The sequence below is a fragment of the Chiloscyllium punctatum genome, chromosome 26, assembly GCF_047496795.1.
Source record: "Chiloscyllium punctatum isolate Juve2018m chromosome 26, sChiPun1.3, whole genome shotgun sequence".
NCBI classification, from domain to species: domain Eukaryota; kingdom Metazoa; phylum Chordata; class Chondrichthyes; order Orectolobiformes; family Hemiscylliidae; genus Chiloscyllium; species Chiloscyllium punctatum.
The window spans coordinates 2,904,655-2,924,526 of record NC_092764.1 but is presented as its reverse complement, the minus strand read 5'-3'; the positions used below and the strand labels follow the sequence as shown (position 1 = coordinate 2,924,526).

Genomic DNA, 19,872 nt, shown 5'->3' with positions numbered 1-19,872 from the left:
CCTTTGGATTATCCTTAACCCTATGTGCCAAAGCTATCTCATGTCCCCTTTTTGCCCTCTTGATTTCCCTCTTAGGTATATGCCTACTATCTTTATACTCTTCTGAGGATTCATTCTATCTCTCCTGTCTACACCTGACATATGCTTCCTTCTTTTTCTTAACCAAAACCTCAATTTCTCTAATCATCCAGCAGTCCCTATATCTACCAGCCTTTCCTTTCACCCTGACAGGAATATGCTGTCTCTAGAGTCTCATTATCTCACATTTGAAGGCTTCCCATTTTCCAGCCATCTCTTTATCTGCGAATATCAACTTTTAGATCTGATCTATCCTTTTCCACCACTATTTTAAAACTAATAGAATTATGGTGACTGGTCCAAAAGTGCACTCGCACTGACACCTCAGTCACCTGCCCTGCCTTATTTCCCAAGAGTAGATCAAGTTTTGCACCTTCTCTCATAGGAGAAAGTGAGGACTGCAAATGCTGGAGATCAGAGTCGAGAGGAATTCTTGATGAATTCCTGATGAAGGGCTAATGCCCAAAACTCCGATTCTCCTGCTTCTTGGGTACTGCCTGACCGGCTGTGCTTTTGCAGCACCACACCATCTCTAGTCGGTACATCCACAGTACTTGTGAGGGAAGAAATGAAAGCAAGAAAGATACTAAAAAAGGCAGAGATAGGGAATGGTGAGGCTGTGAAATGATTTGAAAAGAAGGATAAGATTTTTAAATTGAAGCAGAGCTCTTAAGAGACACAGACTATCCTGACCAAACTTCTGCTGCACACTTGCACACGGGCAGCAGAAGCCTTGTACAGGAGATTACTGACGGTCAAGGGTGGTGATGTTTGAGAATTGAGAGGTTGTTGAAGGTGGCAGATTGCAATTTGGTTTTGAGGATTGTGGGGTGATTTGTACTTGCAGAGTTACATAATACTTTGCTTAAAAACTGCATGAATCCATGTAAGACTGCTAACTCACATTATGGCACAGACAGGGAACATAGGGGGCTAACACCTTCAACATCTCAACATCTTATCTGCGCTGACACCAATTGTTACAGTTAACCTGAGAATGTAACTTTTTAAAAAAGTTTTGTGATTTATACATGAAAGCAGTGTAATTATCATGGTCATTCTAACAAATGAGAGACTTAACAAACAATCAAGGTATTTTTCAATGTCTAATTTCGGTTATATTTGGCACAAATACCTGAGGAGTGATGAGGAGATCTGAAATACATGAATACCAATAACTTTAAAAGTGAATTTGAAATATACTTGAAGTGAAAAATATTTGCAGGTCCCCTCAAAAAATCAGCAAGGCATCCTATGTGTGGAGCCGCAGGAGATGGAGGAGATACTAAACAAGTATATCATTGTTTACTGTGGAGAAGGACATGGAAGATATAGAATGTGGGGAAATAGATGGTGACGTCTTGAAAAGTGTCTATATTACAGAGGAGGAAGTCCTGGATGTCTTGAAACGCATAAAAGTGGATAAATCCCCAGGACCTAATCAGATGCACCTTAGAATTCTGTGGAAAGCTAGGGAAGTGATTGCTGGGCCCCTTGCTGAGGTATTTCTATCACTGAAAGAGCACATGGAGTAGGACCAATTGAAGAGCTCTAAGAGTCAGCACAGGCATGATAGGCTGAATTTCTATATAATTCTAAACTATTCATAAGAAACATGAATTATCATAACTATGGATGTAGTGACAGGCACCTCTTTCAGTGGGCTACTTATGTTTCCTACCTATCACTAAATGAACCCACCTTGATTGGGGGCTGAGATGAGTGCAGCTCCATTGTCTGATGTGAAAAACACAAATGTGTTGTTGGCGATATTTTGGGTGTGCAGTTGCTGTTGGATTTTCCCAATACTGTCATCTATCTCGCGGACGGCATCCCCATATCTGGAAATAGTCCAAACACAATGTTACAATGCAAAAAACAAACCACTGTAAACAGCACCTATTTCAGAGTTTACAATGATAGTTGATTAAATTAAACTAGTGGTTTTTATTTGCTTAGAGAGCGCCCAGTAAATAGTGAAACTGCCACCATGTTCTGAGAAATCCATATGTTTCTTTGCAAACTTCACACATTCTCTCTCCATGGAGGTCAGTGCATCTACTCAACTCTCGGGAGTTTATGTGTGATTGTCTGAGCTAAGGCACAGAGACGCCAAAGGATGCAGTGGAGGGAGTACTGCTGGCTTTTAACCAGCTACAACCATTAATCTGGCAAATGCACAGATGGGGTGAAGGTTAAATGTTTGTCCAGCATGCACCAAACTATGTTAATCTGCAGAAATATCTGAGTCATGCAGAAAGTATCTTAAACCATCGTGTCAAATCTCATCCTCACCTTACTGTATCACAAGACCAGATCAATAAGCCTGTCACAGAAAGCTAATTGGTTACAAAAGCCCTGGCAACCTCACACCTACAGTCTTAACCATAATAAGCTTAGCAATGCAACTGTTTAGAACAGAATGCACTGACCAGTACTTACAAGCCTCTCTGACTTGTTCCCAGGAAAGTTCTTGATGCATAGACTGGTGCATGTGTTGCATCAATAGCCCAATAAAGGAGGAAGTTTTGCTTCTTGGCAGCCTGTCGCCCGATAAACTCAATTGCTTCCTGCGCATCCAAGAGAAACATCATTAAAAAACTGACAGGACCACAACATACCAGACAAATCTGCAGCAGATTGACTGACCCTCACACTGTGCCGAAACTCCAGCACTGGGACTGACCCTCACATTGGCCTGAGACTCCAGCACAGGGACTGACCATCACACTGGCATGAGACTCCAGCACAGGGGCTGACCCTCACACTGGCCTGAGACTCCAGCACAGGGGCTGACCCTCACACTGGCCTGAAACTCCAGCACAGGGACTGACCCTCACACTGGCCTGAAACTCCAGCACAGGGACTGACCATCACACTGGCCTAAGACCCCAGCACAGGGACTGACCCTCACACTGGCCTGAGACTCCAGCACAGGGGCTGACCCTCACACTGGCCTGAGACTCCAGCACAGGGGCTGACCCTCACACTGGCCTGAGATGCCAGCACAGGGGCTGACCCTCACACTGGCCTAAGACCCCAGCACAGGGACTGACCCTCACACTGGCCTGAGACTCCAGCACAGGGATTGACCCTCACACTGGCCTGAGACTCCAGCACAGGGACTGACCCTCACACTGGCCTGAGACTCCAGCACAGGGACTGACCCTCACACTGGCCTGAGACTCCACGTACAGGGATGGACCCTCACACTGGCCTGAATCTCCAGCACAGGGACTGACCATCACACTGGCCTGAGACGCCAACACAGGGACTGACCCTCATACTGGCATGAGACTCCAGCACAGGGGCTGACCCTCACACTGGCCTGAGACTCCAGCACAGGGGCTGACCCTCACACTGGCCTGAGACTCCAGCACAGGGGCTGACCCTCACACTGGCCTGAAACTCCAGCACAGGGACTGACCCTCACACTGGCCTGAAACTCCAGCACAGGGACTGACCATCACACTGGCCTAAGACCCCAGCACAGGGACTGACCCTCACACTGGCCTGAGACTCCAGCACAGGGGCTGACCCTCACACTGGCCTGAGACTCCAGCACAGGGGCTGACCCTCACACTGGCCTGAGACTCCAGCACAGGGGCTGATCCTCACACTGGCCTGAGATGCCAGCACAGGGGCTGACCCTCACACTGGCCTGAGACTCCACGTACAGGGATGGACCCTCACACTGGCCTGAGACTCCAGCACAGGGACTGACCCTCACACTGGCCTGAGACTCCACGTACAGGGATGGACCCTCACACTGGCCTGAGACTCCAGCACAGGGGCTGACCCTCACACTGGCCTGAGACTCCAGCACAGGGATTGACCCTCACACTGGCCTGAGACTCCAGCACAGGGACTGACCCTCACACTGGCCTGAGACTCCAGCACAGGGACTGACCCTCACACTGGCCTGAGACTCCACGTACAGGGATGGACCCTCACACTGGCCTGAGACGCCAACACAGGGACTGACCCTCATACTGGCATGAGACTCCAGCACAGGGGCTGACCCTCACACTGGCCTGAGACTCCAGCACAGGGGCTGACCCTCACACTGGCCTGAGACTCCAGCACAGGGACTGGCCCTCACACTGGCCTGAGACTCCAGCACAGGGACTGACCATCACACTGGCCTGAGATGCCAGCACAGGGATTGACCCTCACACTGACCTGAGACTCCAGCACAGGGACTGACCATCACACTGGCCTGAGACTCCAGCACATGATTGACCCTCACATTGGCCAGAAACTCCAGCACAGGGACTGACTCTCACACTGGCCTGAGACTCCACGTACAGGGATGGACCCTCACACTGGCCTGAATCTCCAGCACAGGGACTGACCATCACACTGGCCTGAGACTCCAGATTTTTCAGCATACCACTTGCTCTCCAAGTTAGTTGCTTGTGTTTGGGAAGTGTTTGCTTCTCCTTCAGTTATATTATGAATGAAGACTGGAGAGAACCAATATTAAAATGCCAGTCAAAAATGATTTTCTTTTGTATTCACTCATGCCATGTTGGCATTGCTGGCTGGTGAGCACTTACTGCCCATCCCTAATTGCACTTGAGAAAGAGACATTTGAGCTGCCTTCTTGAATCATTACAGTCTGTGAGCTGTTGGTAGACCCACAATACCCTAAGGGAGGGAATTTTGATTTTTACCCAGGGACATTTCTGGAAGGCAATAATTTTCCAAGTCAGAATGGTGAGTGGCTTGGAGGGGTACATGCAGGTACTGGTGTTCCCATGTATCTGCTACCCTTGTCCTTTTAGATTGAATGGTCAGGGGTTTGAAGGTGCTGCCTAAGGAGCCTTGATAAACTTCTGCAGTGCATCTTATGGACAGTACTCCCTGTTGCTACTGAGCATCGGTGGTGGAGGGAGTGGTGTTTGTGGAAATGGTACCAATCAAGCAGGCTGCTTCATCCTGAATGTGTCAAGCTTCTTGATTGTAGTTGGAGCTGCACCCATCCACTCAACTGGGGAGTATTCCATCACACCCTTGACTTGTGACTTCTAGATTGTGGACAGGCTTTGGGGAGTCAGGAGTTAAGCACTGTGTCTAGCCTCTGACCTGCTCTTGTAGCCACTGTATTGATATGGCTATCCCAATTCAGTTTCTGACCAGTGGTAACTCCAAGATTGTGGATAATGGGGAATTCAGTGATGGTAATACAATTGGATGTCAAGGTGTGATGGTTAGATTGTATCTTAATGGAGATAGTCATTGTCTGGTATTTGTGTGTCACAAATGTTACTCGCCACTTGTCAGCCCACACATGGATATTGTCCAGGTCTTGTTACATTTGGATATGGCCCATTTCAGTATTTGAGAAGTCACAATTGGCGATGAACATCGTGTAGTCATCAGTGAACATCCCCCACTTCTGACTTTATGGTGGATGGAAGGTCACTGATGAAGCAACAGAAGATAGTTGGGCTAGTACTCTACCCTGATGAACTCCTGCAGAGATGTCCTGGAGCTGAGATGAGTGAGCTGTAACAACCACAACCATCTTCCTGTGTGCCAAATATGACTTCAACCATCAGAATATTCTCGATTCTCATTGACTTCAGTTTTGCTCCTTGGTTGAATGCAGCCTTGATGTCGAGGGCTGTCACTCTCACCTCACCTCTGAAATTCAGGCTGTAATGTGGTCAAGAGCTGAGTGACTGTGGTGGAACCCAAACTGGACATCAGTGAGCAGGTTATTGCTGAGCAGGAGAGACTTGATAGTACTGTTGATGACACCTTCCATCATCCAGTGCCTCCGTACATTTTCTGATATCACGTGGAGTGAATTGGATTGCCTGCAGATATCTATGATACTGGGGTCAGGAGGAGATTGGACGAGGCCAAGATGGATCATCCACTTGATGCTTCTGGCTGAAAATTGCTATGAATGGTTTAGCTTTACCTTTTGATGTGTTGGGCTCTTCCATCATTGAAGAAGGGGATATATGTGGAGCAGCCTCGTCCAGGGAGTTGTTTAAAACATAATAAAGAGAAAATAGAGATAAAACTATCCAACTAGCCACAAAATAACGTGACAATTTTGTATGGTAAATTTGTACTTTAAACCCAAGGATTTAAGTTCATTCAGAATGTTGATCAGGAGAAAATATTAAGGAATATAGAATGTAAGAGTCATATTAAACTTGAAACATAACTCTGTTTCTCTCTCCACAGACAGTACCAAATCTGCTTGGTTTCTCCAGCATTCTGTGTTTGTTGCAGGGTATTCATAACCACAGTGACATGGCTGCATTACCTGTAAGTATATCTGAGTGAGGTTGGATTCTCCAGTTTTTAAGTTAATCTTAAACTCTTCATAATACCTGCATAAGAACCACAGATTATGGGTTATCTTCAGTCAAAATTTTGCATTGAATTCTAACAGTGGACTCTGCACAGACAAGGGGAACACTCTGGGTGTGGGAACTGAGGAGAACAGAATGAATGGTGAATCAAGATTTTTGACAAAGAAGAGAACAAATGGGACAGGACAGAAGACCAAGGTGAAGAGAGTAAGGGGGGGAGAATCAAAGTTGTGATTTCCCAGCCTGAATATAAAACCGGATTGCTAAGCTTTGCAAATTCATTGCAAATGAACATAACCCTATTATTTATGTCACTTTTGGTGATGTGGGAAGACAGTTAAGGAGAAGGATCATGAAATATTAGATGGGATAAGCATACAAGAAAGACATAGAGTCATAGAGATGTACAACACGGAAACAGACACTTCGGTCCAACCCGTCCATGCCAACCAGATATCCCATGCCAACCTAGTCCTACCTGCCAGCACCCAGCCCATATCCCTCCAAACCCTTCCTATTCATATACCCATCCAAATGCCTCTTAAATGTTGCAATTGTACCAGCCTCCACCACTTCCTCTGGCAGCTCATTCCATACACGTACCACCCTCTGCGTGAAAAAGTTGCCCCTTAGGTCTCTTTTATATCTTTCCTCTCTCACCCTAAACCTATGCCCTCCAGTTTTGGACTCCCCACCCCAGGGACGAGACTTTGCATATTTACCCTATCCATGCCCCTCACGATTTTATAAACCTCTATAAAGTCACCCCTCAGCCTTCGACACTCCAGGGAAAACAGCTCTAGCCTATTCAACCTCTCTCTATAGCTCAAATCCTCCAATCCTGGCAACATCCTTGTAAATCTTTTCTGAACCCTTTCAAGTTTCAAAACTTCCTTCTGATAGTAAGGAGACCAGAATTGCATGCAATATTCCAACAGTGGCCTAACCAATGTCCTGTACAGCCACAACATGACCTTCCAACCCCTGTATTTAATACTCTGACCAATCTTCTGAAGTAGATAAATTACCGATCCAGATGAATTATATGCCAGGTTGTGATAAGTAGCAAGGCAGGAAGTGCAGAAACTCATATTTCAGTCCTGCCTGGTTACAGGAGTGGTGGGATGGGATGACTACCTTGTATTATCATTTTAAAAAGGACGATGGGATGATCTGCATATTGTATTCATTCCTTCATCAGGCTTGGCCTAATGTTATTAATTGATTCCTGGAAAATTATGCAGAACAACTTTACACAGAACCATCTTTCTTCCATGACTATGCACTCCTAACCATATCTGAAACCCAGCTCTCACAGGCTCAACATAAACTTCTAACTGGAGAACGATGTTCATATGATACGACAGTGGGCAGGATTATGTTAAGCTTTTGTAAAAGAAGAAGGAGATTTTGAGAAATTGTATAGCAAAGTAACTTAACATCATCTTAAGAACACAGTACATTGAAAAGGTGAACTCACTGCTTGCAGATACTGACATTTACCAAAAGGTGGTTATAGACCCTACTCCACAGCTAGAAAACAGTATCATAGCTGCATTGAAGCTTCATAAATCAGGACACATTAACAAGACAAAACTCCAAAAAATGAAACCTGATGGATCCAACATACCCCTTCTATGGATTACCTAATGTACACAAACCAGGGTCGCTGCCCTGGTTGAGGCAAAAACAATGAATGTTCAAGGAGTTAAGATTTGAAGGTTCTGGTGTTGGACCGGGTGGACAAAGTTAAAAAATCACACAACACCAGGTTATAGTCCAACAGGTTTATTTGGAAGCACTAGCTTTCAGAGCGCTGCTCCTTCATCAAGTGGTTGTGGAGTATAAGATAGTAGAACACAGAATTTATAGCAAAGGTTTATAGTGAGATGTAACTATGTTGGCTGAGATAATGCACTGAAGATGTGAGATGCCCTGTGTGAGGCTGTCTGTGCCCCATTGTTCAGACTGATTCTAATCTAAAAGAGGGATTTACAGAATCTTGCATAGATTTAAGCAGTTTTGAGCAAAATAAAATGTAATTCTCCAAGTACAAATTCACCCCACAAACTTATACGTGTGTGTGTGTGTGCATGTGAGTATGTGTGCGGGGGGAATAGGAGTGTCTGTGAGAGAGTGTGTGTACGTGAGTGAGAGTGTAAAGGGGTATAAGTCTGTGTCAGGGTCCTTGTGTGAGTGTGGGAGTGTACATATTAGTGTATGAGAGAGGATCTGCGTGAGTGTATGGATCTGTAGGAGCGTGCGTGCGTGTGTGTCTGTGTGTGTGTCTGTGTCTGTGTGTGTGCGTGTGCGTGTGAGTGTGTGTATGCAGTGCATTGGGGTCACCTGCAGTGTGACATGAACCCAGGGTCCCGGTTGAGGCCATCCTCATGGATACCGAACTTGGCTATCAGCTTCTGCTCAACCACTTTGTGTTGTTGCCTGTCCCGAAGTCCACCTTGGAGGATGGTCACCGAAGGTCCGAGGTTGAATGTCCTGGACCACTGAAGTGTTCTCCGACTAGGAGGGAATACTCCTGTCTGTTGATTGTTGTGCGGTGTCCATTCATCCGCTGCCATAGCGTCTGCTTGGTCTCACCAATGTATTACACCTCAGGGCATCCTTGCCTGCAGCAGATGAGACAATGTTGGCAAAGTCACCTCAGATGCTGCCTGGCCTGCTGCGCTTTTCACACTTTTCAACTCAAGTTACTTGAGTACCTGTCAAGTACATGGTCGGAGGTGTCCCCACGTATTATGGTGGTATCCGTGTCGACAATCTGACATGTCTTGCAGCGTCTACCATGAAAAGGTTGTATGCTGTTGTCCTGAAAGCCAGGTAGTTTGTTGCGAACAATGGTCTGTTGAGGTTTGGTGGTTGTTTAAAGGTGAGCAGTGGAGATGTGGGGAAGGTCTTGGCGAGGTGCTCATCCTCAATGATAATATGTTGCAGGTCATGAGGAACATGGCATAATTCTTTGGCTCCTGGGAAGTACTGGACAATGAAGGGTACCCTGCCAGTTACAGCACCTGTCTGTCTCCTGAGGAGGTCATTACGGTTTCTCGCTGTGGCACGTCAGAACTGGCGGTCGATGAGTTAAACATCGTACCCCCCCCTTCCTCTGAGGGCATCCTTGAGTACTTCCAAGTGCCCATCACATTCCTCCCCATCTGAAAAGAGCCTGTGTATGCATAGGGCTTATCCTTGGGGACAGCTGTTTTAATATGTTTTGGGTGGAAGCTGGAGAAGTGTAGCATCAAATTACACAAGCACCCTCTCACAGATGTATATCTTTTACACACACACACAGACACACTCTCTCACAGACACTCATACGACTCTGCACGCACGCATATATACACACACACACTCTCACAGACACTCATATGCCTCTGCACGCACGCATATATACACACACACACACACACTCACACTCTCATACACCTCTGCACGCACGCATACACACACACTCTCATACGCCTCTGCACGCACGCATCTTCACACACACACACACACACACACACACACAGATAAGTTTGTGGGGTGTATTTGTACTTGCAGAATTACATTTAATTTTGCTCAAAAACTGCTTAGATCCATGTAAGATTCCGTAAATCCTTTTTTTTATTAGAATCAGTCTGAACACTGGGGCACAGACAGCCTAACACAGGGCTGGACCAACATGGTACCTATTGTTAAAGTTCACTTAAGAATGTAACTTTAAGAAATTTCTGGAATTTACATATAAAAGAACTGAAACCAACATGGTCATTCTAAAAGATGACAGACTTAACAAACAATCCAGGTCTTTTTCAATATATAATTTCAGTTACATCACACTAAACATTTGCTATAAATTCTGTGTCCTATGATCTTATACTCCACAACCACCTGATGAAGGAGCAGTGCTCCGAAAGCTAGTGCTTCCAAATAAACCTGTTGGACTATAACCTGGTGCTCTGTGATTTTTAACCTCAAGGAGTTCGATATGGTTCTTACGGCTAAACAAATTGAAGGGCATAGGGATGAAAGCGGAAACAGGAAATCAGCCATGATAGTACTGAATGGTGGAGCAGGCCATGGGCTGAAGGCTTACTCCTGCTTCTATTTTCAACGCTTCTATGTTTCAATGAAAGGATTAAGGACACATATTTTGTAAATTTCAATAAGATTATTGTCTCTCATCCTTCTAAACTCTATCAAGTACAGATCCAGAGTCCTCAATGCTCCTCACATAGCAAGCCCTTCATTCCTGCAATCATCCTTGTGAATCTCCCTGGATCCATTCCAAGACCAACACATCCTTCCTTACATACAGGACACAAAACTGCTTACGATATTCGAAATGCAGCCTGACAAGAATGTCATACAGCCTCAGCATCCCTGCCCTTGTATTCTAGCCCTCTTGAAATGAATGCTTACATTGCATCTGCCTTCCTAACTGCCAACTGAACCTGCATATTAACCTTAAGACAATCTTGAAGTAAGACTCCTAACTCTCTTTGTGCTTCCAAAACCTTACCCCATTGACAAAATAATTTACACCTCTATTTTTCCTGCCAAAGCGCATGACCTCACACTCTCCCATGTTGTATTCCTTCTGCCACATCTTTGCCCACTATCCTAGCCTGTCCAAGTCCTTCTGCAACGTTCCCACTTCCTCAATACTACCTGTCCTTCCACCTTTGTGTCATCTGCAAATTTATCAACAATGCCCTAAGTTCCTTCATCCAGATCATTAATATATAACACAAACAGTTGTGACCCCAACACTGACCCCTTCAGAACTCCATTTGGCACAGGCTGCCATCCTGAAAAAGACTTCTTTATCCATACTCTCTGCCTTTTGCCAGTCAGCCAATCCCCCAAACCTGGTATCAGTCTAGTGAACCTTCTCTAGACTGTCTCCAATGCTATTATACCTCACCTTTGATAAGAGGACCAAAACTGTTCACAATATTCCAACTGTGGTCTAGATAGTACTTGAACAGGGAAATTTTGCTGAAGCTATGTGTTTATCCACAACATGCTTTCTTGGACTTTTTAATAAGAGCCCATGGCATTGGGGATAGTCTGTTAGCATTGATAGAGGATTGACTAACTAATAGAAGACAGAGAGCTGCGATAGGGGTCATTTTCTGGACATTAACCTGTAACTAGTGGATGCCACTGGGTTTCGTGCTAAGGCCACAATTATTTACCATATATATTAGTGACTTGGATATCAAAAGTGACTAAACTTGCAAATGATGCAAAAGTAGATGGGAATGCAACTGCACTGAGTCTGCTTAGGGATAATGACAGATTAAGTGAGTGGGTAGAAGCTGGTAGATGGAAGACAATGTGGGAAAATGTGCGATAATGCATTTTGGGGACTCTTTACTGACTTTTGGCAGGATGTTACTCATGCCCCCTACACATTAACAGCACAGAGGTGGAACGAGTGGAGAGTGTCAAGCTCCTGGGAGTGCTTATCCACAACAAGCTTTCTTGGACTCTTCATGTGGATGCACTGGTTACAAAGGCCCAACGTCTCTTCTTCCTCAGGCAGCTGAGGAAATTTGGCATGATGGTGAATACCCTTGCCAACTTTTATAGGTGTGCCTTCAAGAGCATTCTGTCTGGATGTATCACTATCTGGTATGGCAACTGTACCATTCATGATCGGAGATGGTTACATAGAGTGGTGAACTCGGCCTGGACAATCACAAAGGCCAACCTCCCATCTATAGAATCCATCTACCAGGCCCGCTGTCAAGGAAAGGCCGCCAGCATTCTCAAAGATCCATCCCACCCTGGCAATGTTTTTCTACAACCTCTACCATCGGATAGAAGGTACAGAAGCCTGAACACACACACCAGCAACGGTTTCTACCCTACTATGCTAGAATACTGAATGGACTCATAAACTCTTAACAATCGCCCATACCTGTGTTTTGGTTTTTACCACTGTTTACCTATTATTTACTTATCTATGCTACTTAACTCTGTGATCTGCCTGTATTGCTTGCAAGACAAAGCTTTTCACTGTGCCTTGGTTCACGTTACAATTCGATTGCCTAACACATTTTCTCTAGTGATAGTTATTGTATTTATTACGTCTCTTCCTTTTGCCTTTTGATTATTTAGTAAGTTTGGAATGATATTAGAGTTTTCTACTGTGCAGACAAATGCAAAATATTTATTTAACTGCTCTGCCGTTTCCTGGTTCCCCATTATTATTTCCCCAGCCTCATTCTCTAAGAGGCTTATGTTCACTTTAAGTTCTGACTTATTTATTATATATTTCAATAAAGCGCTTGTTGTCTGTTCTAATATCACTTGCAAAATTACCCTCAAACTTTATTTTCTCCCTCTTAATTTTGCTTTAGTCATCTCTTGTTGATTTCTAAAACTATCCCAATCCTCTATCTTACCAGAGCAGAAAGGATTTCTTCATCTGCCCTCTCTTTCCACCACTGTAAGTGTATGCTCCTTAGTCACTGAGTATCTCAGGTACATAGCTCCTTCCCATCCACACTGCGCGGACGCCTTTCAAATATGTATACCCCAATCAAATCTTTCCTTGGCCTCCAATATACCAAGAAGGAGTGAAGGACTGCTGGGAAGGGGAGTATAACAGTTTACAAAAACTTATGTCAGGCGTTGGAGCCTCCATTTGCTGAGAGGTGCGAGGGAGGAGTGAAGGACTGCTGGGAAGGTGAGTATAAAACATTTTGTTTTAAAAACAGCAGCGAGGAGAGAGGGCAGAGAGAAACGAGTGCTGCTGGGAAGTTTTAAGTGGGTGAGATCTACAGGGCGGTGGTCACTCCTCAGACACAGGGTAAGGACAGCTGGGTTACAGTCTGGGGGAAGAAAGGGAACCGACGGTCAGAGCAGGGATCCCCCGTGGCCGTTCCCCTCAGCAATAAGTATACCGTTTTGGATACTGCTGGTGGGGACAGCCTACCAGGGGAAAGCCGCAGTTGTCAGGTCTCTGGCACTGAGGCTCAGGAGGGAAGGGGGGAGAATAGAAAAGTGTTTGTGGTAGGGGACTCAATAGTTAGATGGATTGACAGGAGATTTTGTAGTCAGGAACGGGACTCCCAGAAGGTATGTTGTCTCCTTGGAGCCAGGGTCCGGGATGTCAGAATTCTGAATTACAGAATTACAGAATTCTGAAGGGGGAGGGTGAGCAGCCAGAAATCGTCGTACATATTGGCACCAATGATATAGCCATGAAAGGGATTGAGGATCTGAAAAGTGACTAAAGAGAGCTAGGTTGGAAGCTGAAGAGCAGGACGAATAGAGTGGTGATCTCAGGTTTGCTACTGGTGCCACGAGATAGTGAGGTGAGGAACAGTCAGCATATGCAGCTTAACACGTAGCTGTGAGGCTGGTGCAGAAGGGTGAGTGTCAGATACCTAGACCATTGGGATACTTTCTGGGGAAGGTGGGACCTGTACATGAAGGACGGGTTGCACCTGAACTGGAGGGGCACAAATGTCCTGAGTGGGAGATTTGCTCGTGTGATTCGGGTGGGTTTAAACTAGTTTGGCAGGGGTGTGGCAATCAGAGACACATACCTCAGAGGGTGCAGTTGCAGACGGGGCAGTGACAGGATGTAGTGAATCTATCGGGAAGGTTTCCCATGCGATGAAGTAAAGGGATCGGTTAAAGAGTGTCTGCCATAACGCAAGGAGTGTCAGAAATAAGAGTGACAAACCTAGAGCATGGATCAGTACTTGGGGCTACGATGTTGTGGCCATAATGGAGACATGGGTTTCACAGGGCCGCAAATGGCTGCTTCATGCTCCAGGGTTTAGAATATTTAAAAAAAACAGGGAGGGTGGAAAAAGAGGAGGGGGTGCAGTGTTGCTTACCAGGGAGTGCATCACAGCTACAGAAACAAAAGTTATTGAGGAAGGTTTGTCCACTTAGTCAGTATGGGTGCAAGTTATGAACAGCAAGGCAACAGCCACCTCATTGGAGGTTTTCTACAGACCACCTAATAGCAGTACGGAGATTGAAGAACTCATGGGCGGTCATTTTCTGGAAAAATGCAGATGTAGCAGGGTTGTTGTTTTGGGTGATTTCAACTTTCCCAAAATCGATTGGAACCTCCTTAGCGCAGATGGTTTGGATGGAGCCGTTTCTGTCAGGTGTGTTCAGGAGGGTTTCCTTACTCAGTGTGTAGACAGACCAACAAGGGGAGAGGCCATTTTGAATTTGGTGCTCAGCAATGAGCCAGGACAGGTGTCAGATCTCGTGGTAGGAGAACACCTTGGGGACAGTGATCACAACTGCCTCACAGTTACCATAGCCTTGGAGAGGAAAAGGTACAGTTACTGAGGGAAGATATTTAATTGGGGAAAAGGAAATTATGATGCTATCAGACAGGAGTTGGGGAGTACAGATTGGGAGCAATTGTTCCACAGAAAGGGCACAACAGACATGTGGAGACTGCTTAAGGAGCAGTTGTTGCGAGTGCTGCACAAATTTGTTCCTCTGAGACAGGTAAGAAGCTTTGACAAAAGGTCAGTTAGACTCGAAACGTCAGCTCTTTTCTCTCCTTACAGATGCTGCCAGACCTGCTGAGATTTTCCAGCATTTTCTCTTTTGGTTTCAGATTCCAGCATCCGCAGTAATTTGCTTTTATCCAGTAAGATTAAGGAACCTTGGATGACGAGAATACAGGAGCTTCTTGTCAAAAGGAAGGTGGCAGTTTATATAAGGTGGAGGTAGCAAGGATCTAGCACAGCTTTACAGGATTACAGGCTTACTCGAAAGCTCAGAAATAGGCTGAGGAGAGCCAGGAGGGGGCACGAGAAAGGTTTGGCAAGGAGGATTAGGGAGAACCCAAAGGCATTTTACTCATATGTGAGGAGTAAGAGAACGATCAAGGAGAAGGTAGGGCCGAACGGGGAGAGCATAGGGAACTTGTGCGTGGAGTCTGAGCAGATAGGGGAAGCCCTAAACGAGTTTTTTGCTTCGGTTTTCACCAAGGAAAGGGACCTTGTTGTGAATGAGAACTTTGAGGAGCTGGGATACAGGCTTGAACAGGTCCAGATTGATGAAGTTGATGTGCTGGAAATTTTGGAAAACATTAAGATTGGTAAGTACCCAGGGCCAGACCAGATTTATGCTAGGCTGCTCCAGGAAGCGAGAAAGGAGGTTGCTAAGCTACTAGTGAAGATCTTTACTTCCTCAATCTCCACGGGAGTCGTACTGGAGGACTGGAAGGAGGAGAATGTTGTTCCTCTTTTCAAGAAGAGGAATAGGGAAATCCCTGACAATTACAGACCAGTAAGTCTTAAGTCTGTGGTCAGCAAAGTTTTGGAAAGAATTCTGAGGGATAGGATTTATGACTATTTGGCAATGCATAACGTGATTAAAGGCAGTCAGCATGGCTTTGTGAGGGGCAGGTCATGCCTTACAAATCTTACTGAGTTCTTTGAGGTGGTGACAAGACAGGTCGACAAAGGTCAAGCAGTGAATGTGGTATATATGGATTTCAGCAAGGCATTTGATAGGGTTCCCCATGGTAGGCTCATTCATAAAGTCAGGAGGTATGGGATACAGGGAGATATGGCTGTCTGGATTCAGAATTGGTTGGCTGACAGAAGACAGAGAGTGCTTGTAGATGGAAAGTATTCTGCCTTGAGGTCAGTGTTGAGTGGGGTCCCACAGGGCTCTGTTTTTGGGCCTCTGCTCTTTGTTGTCTTTATAATTGACGTGGATGAGGAGGTTGAGGGGTGGGTTAGTAAATTTGCCGATGACACAAAGGTTGGAGGTGCCGTTGATAGAATCGAAGGCTATTGCAGGCTGCAGTGCGACATAGACAGGATGCAGAGCTGGGCTGAGAAATGGCAGATAGAGTTCAACCTGGATAAATGTGAAGTGATGTATTTTGGAAGGTCGAACTTGAATGCTGAATATTGTATTAAAGACAGGATTCTTGGCAGTGTGGAGGAACAGAGGGATCTTGGTGTGCAAGTACATAGATCCCTCAAAGTTGCCACCCTAATGGATAGGGTTGTTAAGAAAGCATAGGCATTTTGGCTTTCATTAACAGGGGAATCGAGTTTAAGAGCTGTGAAGTTTTGCTGCAGCTCTACAAAACCCTAGTGAGACCACACTTGGAATATTGTGTCCAATTCTGGTCGCCCTACTATAGGAAAGATACAGAGGCTTTGGAGAGGGTGCAAAGAAGGTTTACCAGGATGCTGCTTGGACTGGAGGGCTTGCCTTATGAAGAGAGGTTGAATAAGCTCAGACTTTTCTCTCTGGAGAGAAAAAGAAAGAGAGGTGATCTGTTCGAAGTTTACAAGATAATGAGAGGAATGGACAGAGTCAATAGCCAGAGACTTTTCCCCAGGGCAGGATGAACTGGTACGAGAAGTCATAGTTTTAATATATTAGGAGAAAGGTATAGATGGGACGTCAGAGGAAGGTTCTTTACACAGAGAGTTGTGAATGCATGGAATGTGAAGCCAGTGGTGGTGGTGGAAGCAGAGTCATTAGAGACATTTAAGCAACTGCTGGAATGCACATGGATAGCAGTGAGTTGAGGGGTGTGTAGGTTAAGTCATTTTATCTTACATTAGGATTAATCCTCGGCACAACATCGTGGGCCAAAGGGCCTGTTCTGTGCTGTACTTTTCTATGTTCTACGGAAACAACCCCAGCCTATCCTACTTTCGTTGTTGCATGTTCCTAGCACCTCCTCAAAAATCTCGGCACCCTGTCCAGTTTGATTACATCCTTTCTGTAATAAAGTGACCAGAATTGAACATAATGTTCAACTTATGGTCTAACTGATGATATTTACCTTTCCCAACATGACCTTTTTGCTTTCAATTTCTATACCTCGACTTATTTCCAGAAGGCTTTGACCAGGTACTGCACAGGATCTGCTAAATAAGGTAAGAGACCAGCTATTACGGACACTGACAGGGGATTAGCTGACTGCCAGAATGCAGTGAGTAAGGACAAAGGAGTCTTTTTCAGGATGAACATTCCTGATGAAGGGCTTAAGCCCGAGAAGTCGACTCTCCTTCTCCTCGGATGCTGCCTGATCTGTGCTTTCCTAGTGCCGCATTTTCAGACTCTGACTGTCCAGCATCTGCAGTCCTCATTTTCTCCTAGGTTAGATCTGTGCTTAATGAAATTTGGAAGAAGGTGAGGTGCCCTATTAAAACATGCAAGATTCCTAGGGGAAAGTGAGGACTGCAGATGTTGGAGATCAGAGCTGAAAAATGTGTTGCTGGAAAAGCGCAGCAGGTCAGGCAGCATCAAAGGAGCAGGGGAATCCTAGGGGACTTAACATGGTAAATGTACAAAGGATATTTCCCTTTTGGGAGGATCTAGAACCAGACAGCATGATCTCAGAATAAAGAGGTCATCTAGATAGGACAGAGGAGGAGTTTCTTCTCTCAGAGGATAGTGAACCTCTGCAATTCTTTACCACTGAGGGCTGTCAAGGTTGTTAACTATATTCAAAGTTAAAAATCACACAATACCAGGTTATAGTCCAACAGGTTTATTTGGAAGTACTAGCTTTTGGAGCGCTGCTCTTTTGTCAGGTTAACCTGTTGGACTATAACCTGGTGTTGTGTGATTTTTAACTTTGTCCATCCCAGTCCAACGTTGGCATCTCCACATCACAATATTCAACATTGAGGTGGATAGGATTTTAATGAGTAAAGGAACCAAAAGTTACATGAGAAAGGCTAGATAGTGGAGTTGAGGATTATCAGATCAGCCATGATCTCATTGAATGATGGAGCAGGTTCATCAGTGTACCTGTGCTTCTTTGTTTTACAGATTATAGCTTCTGTTCCTAGACTCTCCCACAAGGCCACAAAATAGGATAAATGAAATAAACAACAATATTAGCAAAGAATAGAGACCAACAATGAGCAACATTTAAAAATTGTTCAAAACTGTACTCGTAGGAAAGAGATGAAAAACTAGAGACTACATGGATAAATAACAATAAAAGGAGCATAATTTTCCCCTACCTGTAGATGGTGCAAAATGAAAATAATAGGTGAGTTGGCACAGGGGAGATAATCATCCCCTTCTCATTACCTCACTAATTAAGATCGAGGAAAAATGTTGGATGGATACATTCTTTAGATTTTCTTTCAACCTATTCAGCGATGTTATAGCACACCTCTGGAGCAGATGCAAATTTAACCTGGCCTCCTGGTTCAGGTGTAGGAAAGCTACCACTGCACAAGAGATGGGTGATTAACCTACTCTCAGGAAGCAGACTGGTTATTTAAATCATACTATATAGCTTAGTGCCTCTCATGTTAGCCTGCCTTCCAAGTTCAATCTTTGCCAGCAGGCTTCCAGGGCTTCAGAAAACACAGCACCAAAAGGGAGACAAGGTCTGTTTTGAGGAAATGGTCTTCGCAGCATTGCTCATCAGGCTGGGAAAAAAAAGTTTGCTTTCCTCCGATTCATTATTCTTCCTTTGCTCTCTTTGGAACCCTCAAATCATAAAGCATTCACATGGAAAAATCAATGGCCACCTTCGCCAAGATCAAGGTCTCCTACTTCCCTCACCCCACCACACATCTGTCACATAGCTGCAAGGGAAGTCAAACCTGTTAATTAGGCAGTCAGCTCTAAATATCTGTGTAAATTAAAATGTACTCTGTGAAATCAAAACTTTTCTCTCTGCATTCACAAAACCCACCCCATATTATTCTCTTCTATACTTTGTCAGAATACAGATTCCCACTCCCTATCCTATGGTAGTAATACCCACCAAGCCTCCACCACTCTTGCTCTCTCTCCTCCTGCTTTTTCTGTGCTTTACCTGCCAACCATCTCTGAGTTGTTGTAGACAGGAATATTGGGTTTGTCCTTGTTGTTGTATGGTCCAAAGTGACAGTTTGGAGCTCCAAACCATTCGTCAAAACCATGTTTCATAGGGTGGAAGTGGGCTTGATGTCCCAAGTGCCTGTGGGAGAAAGAAAGGAAGATCTAGATTACAAAAAATTGTATTTTGAAACACTAATCTGAGGGAGTGTGTCCCACATGGATAAATTACAAATTCTGACAAAATACAGAATAATTAAAATAACACTTGCTGCTAGGCAGACTATTTATTCATAGTTAGGGGAGAGGTGGTGAACTAGTGATAATGTCACTGGACTAGTAATCCAGAACCGCAGGCTAATGTTAGAGGGAAATGGGTTCAAATCCCACCAAGACAAATAGTTAAACTTGAATTCAATAAAAATTTGAAATAAAAGCTAGCTTAATGGCAATGGTGTAACCATTATCAATTGTCAGAAAACCCAACAGGCTCCCCAAAGGCTTTGAGGGAAGAAAATCTATGCTCGGTACCTGGTCTGGCCAAAAACGGACTCCAGACTCCCAGAAGTGTGGTAGACACTTGATTGCTCATAGGCTATATTCCCTCTAACATTTCCCACTATTGCTTGGATATCTGAAGTGGAGG

At 44.9% G+C, this 19,872-nt stretch overlaps 1 protein-coding gene across 1 annotated transcript in view; it reads right to left on the bottom strand.

Moving 5' to 3' along the window:
* galns (galactosamine (N-acetyl)-6-sulfatase) overlaps nt 1-19,872 on the bottom strand; it is a 96,317-nt gene that overhangs the window by 31,701 nt on the left and 44,744 nt on the right. The window contains exons 5-8 of the mRNA XM_072595770.1: nt 19,225-19,368; nt 6,365-6,431; nt 2,521-2,648; nt 1,780-1,919 (exon numbers count right to left, since the gene is read on the bottom strand). Coding sequence (XP_072451871.1) covers nt 1,780-1,919; nt 2,521-2,648; nt 6,365-6,431; nt 19,225-19,368 — 479 coding nt within the window. The remainder of the gene's footprint in view (nt 1-1,779; nt 1,920-2,520; nt 2,649-6,364; nt 6,432-19,224; nt 19,369-19,872) is intronic.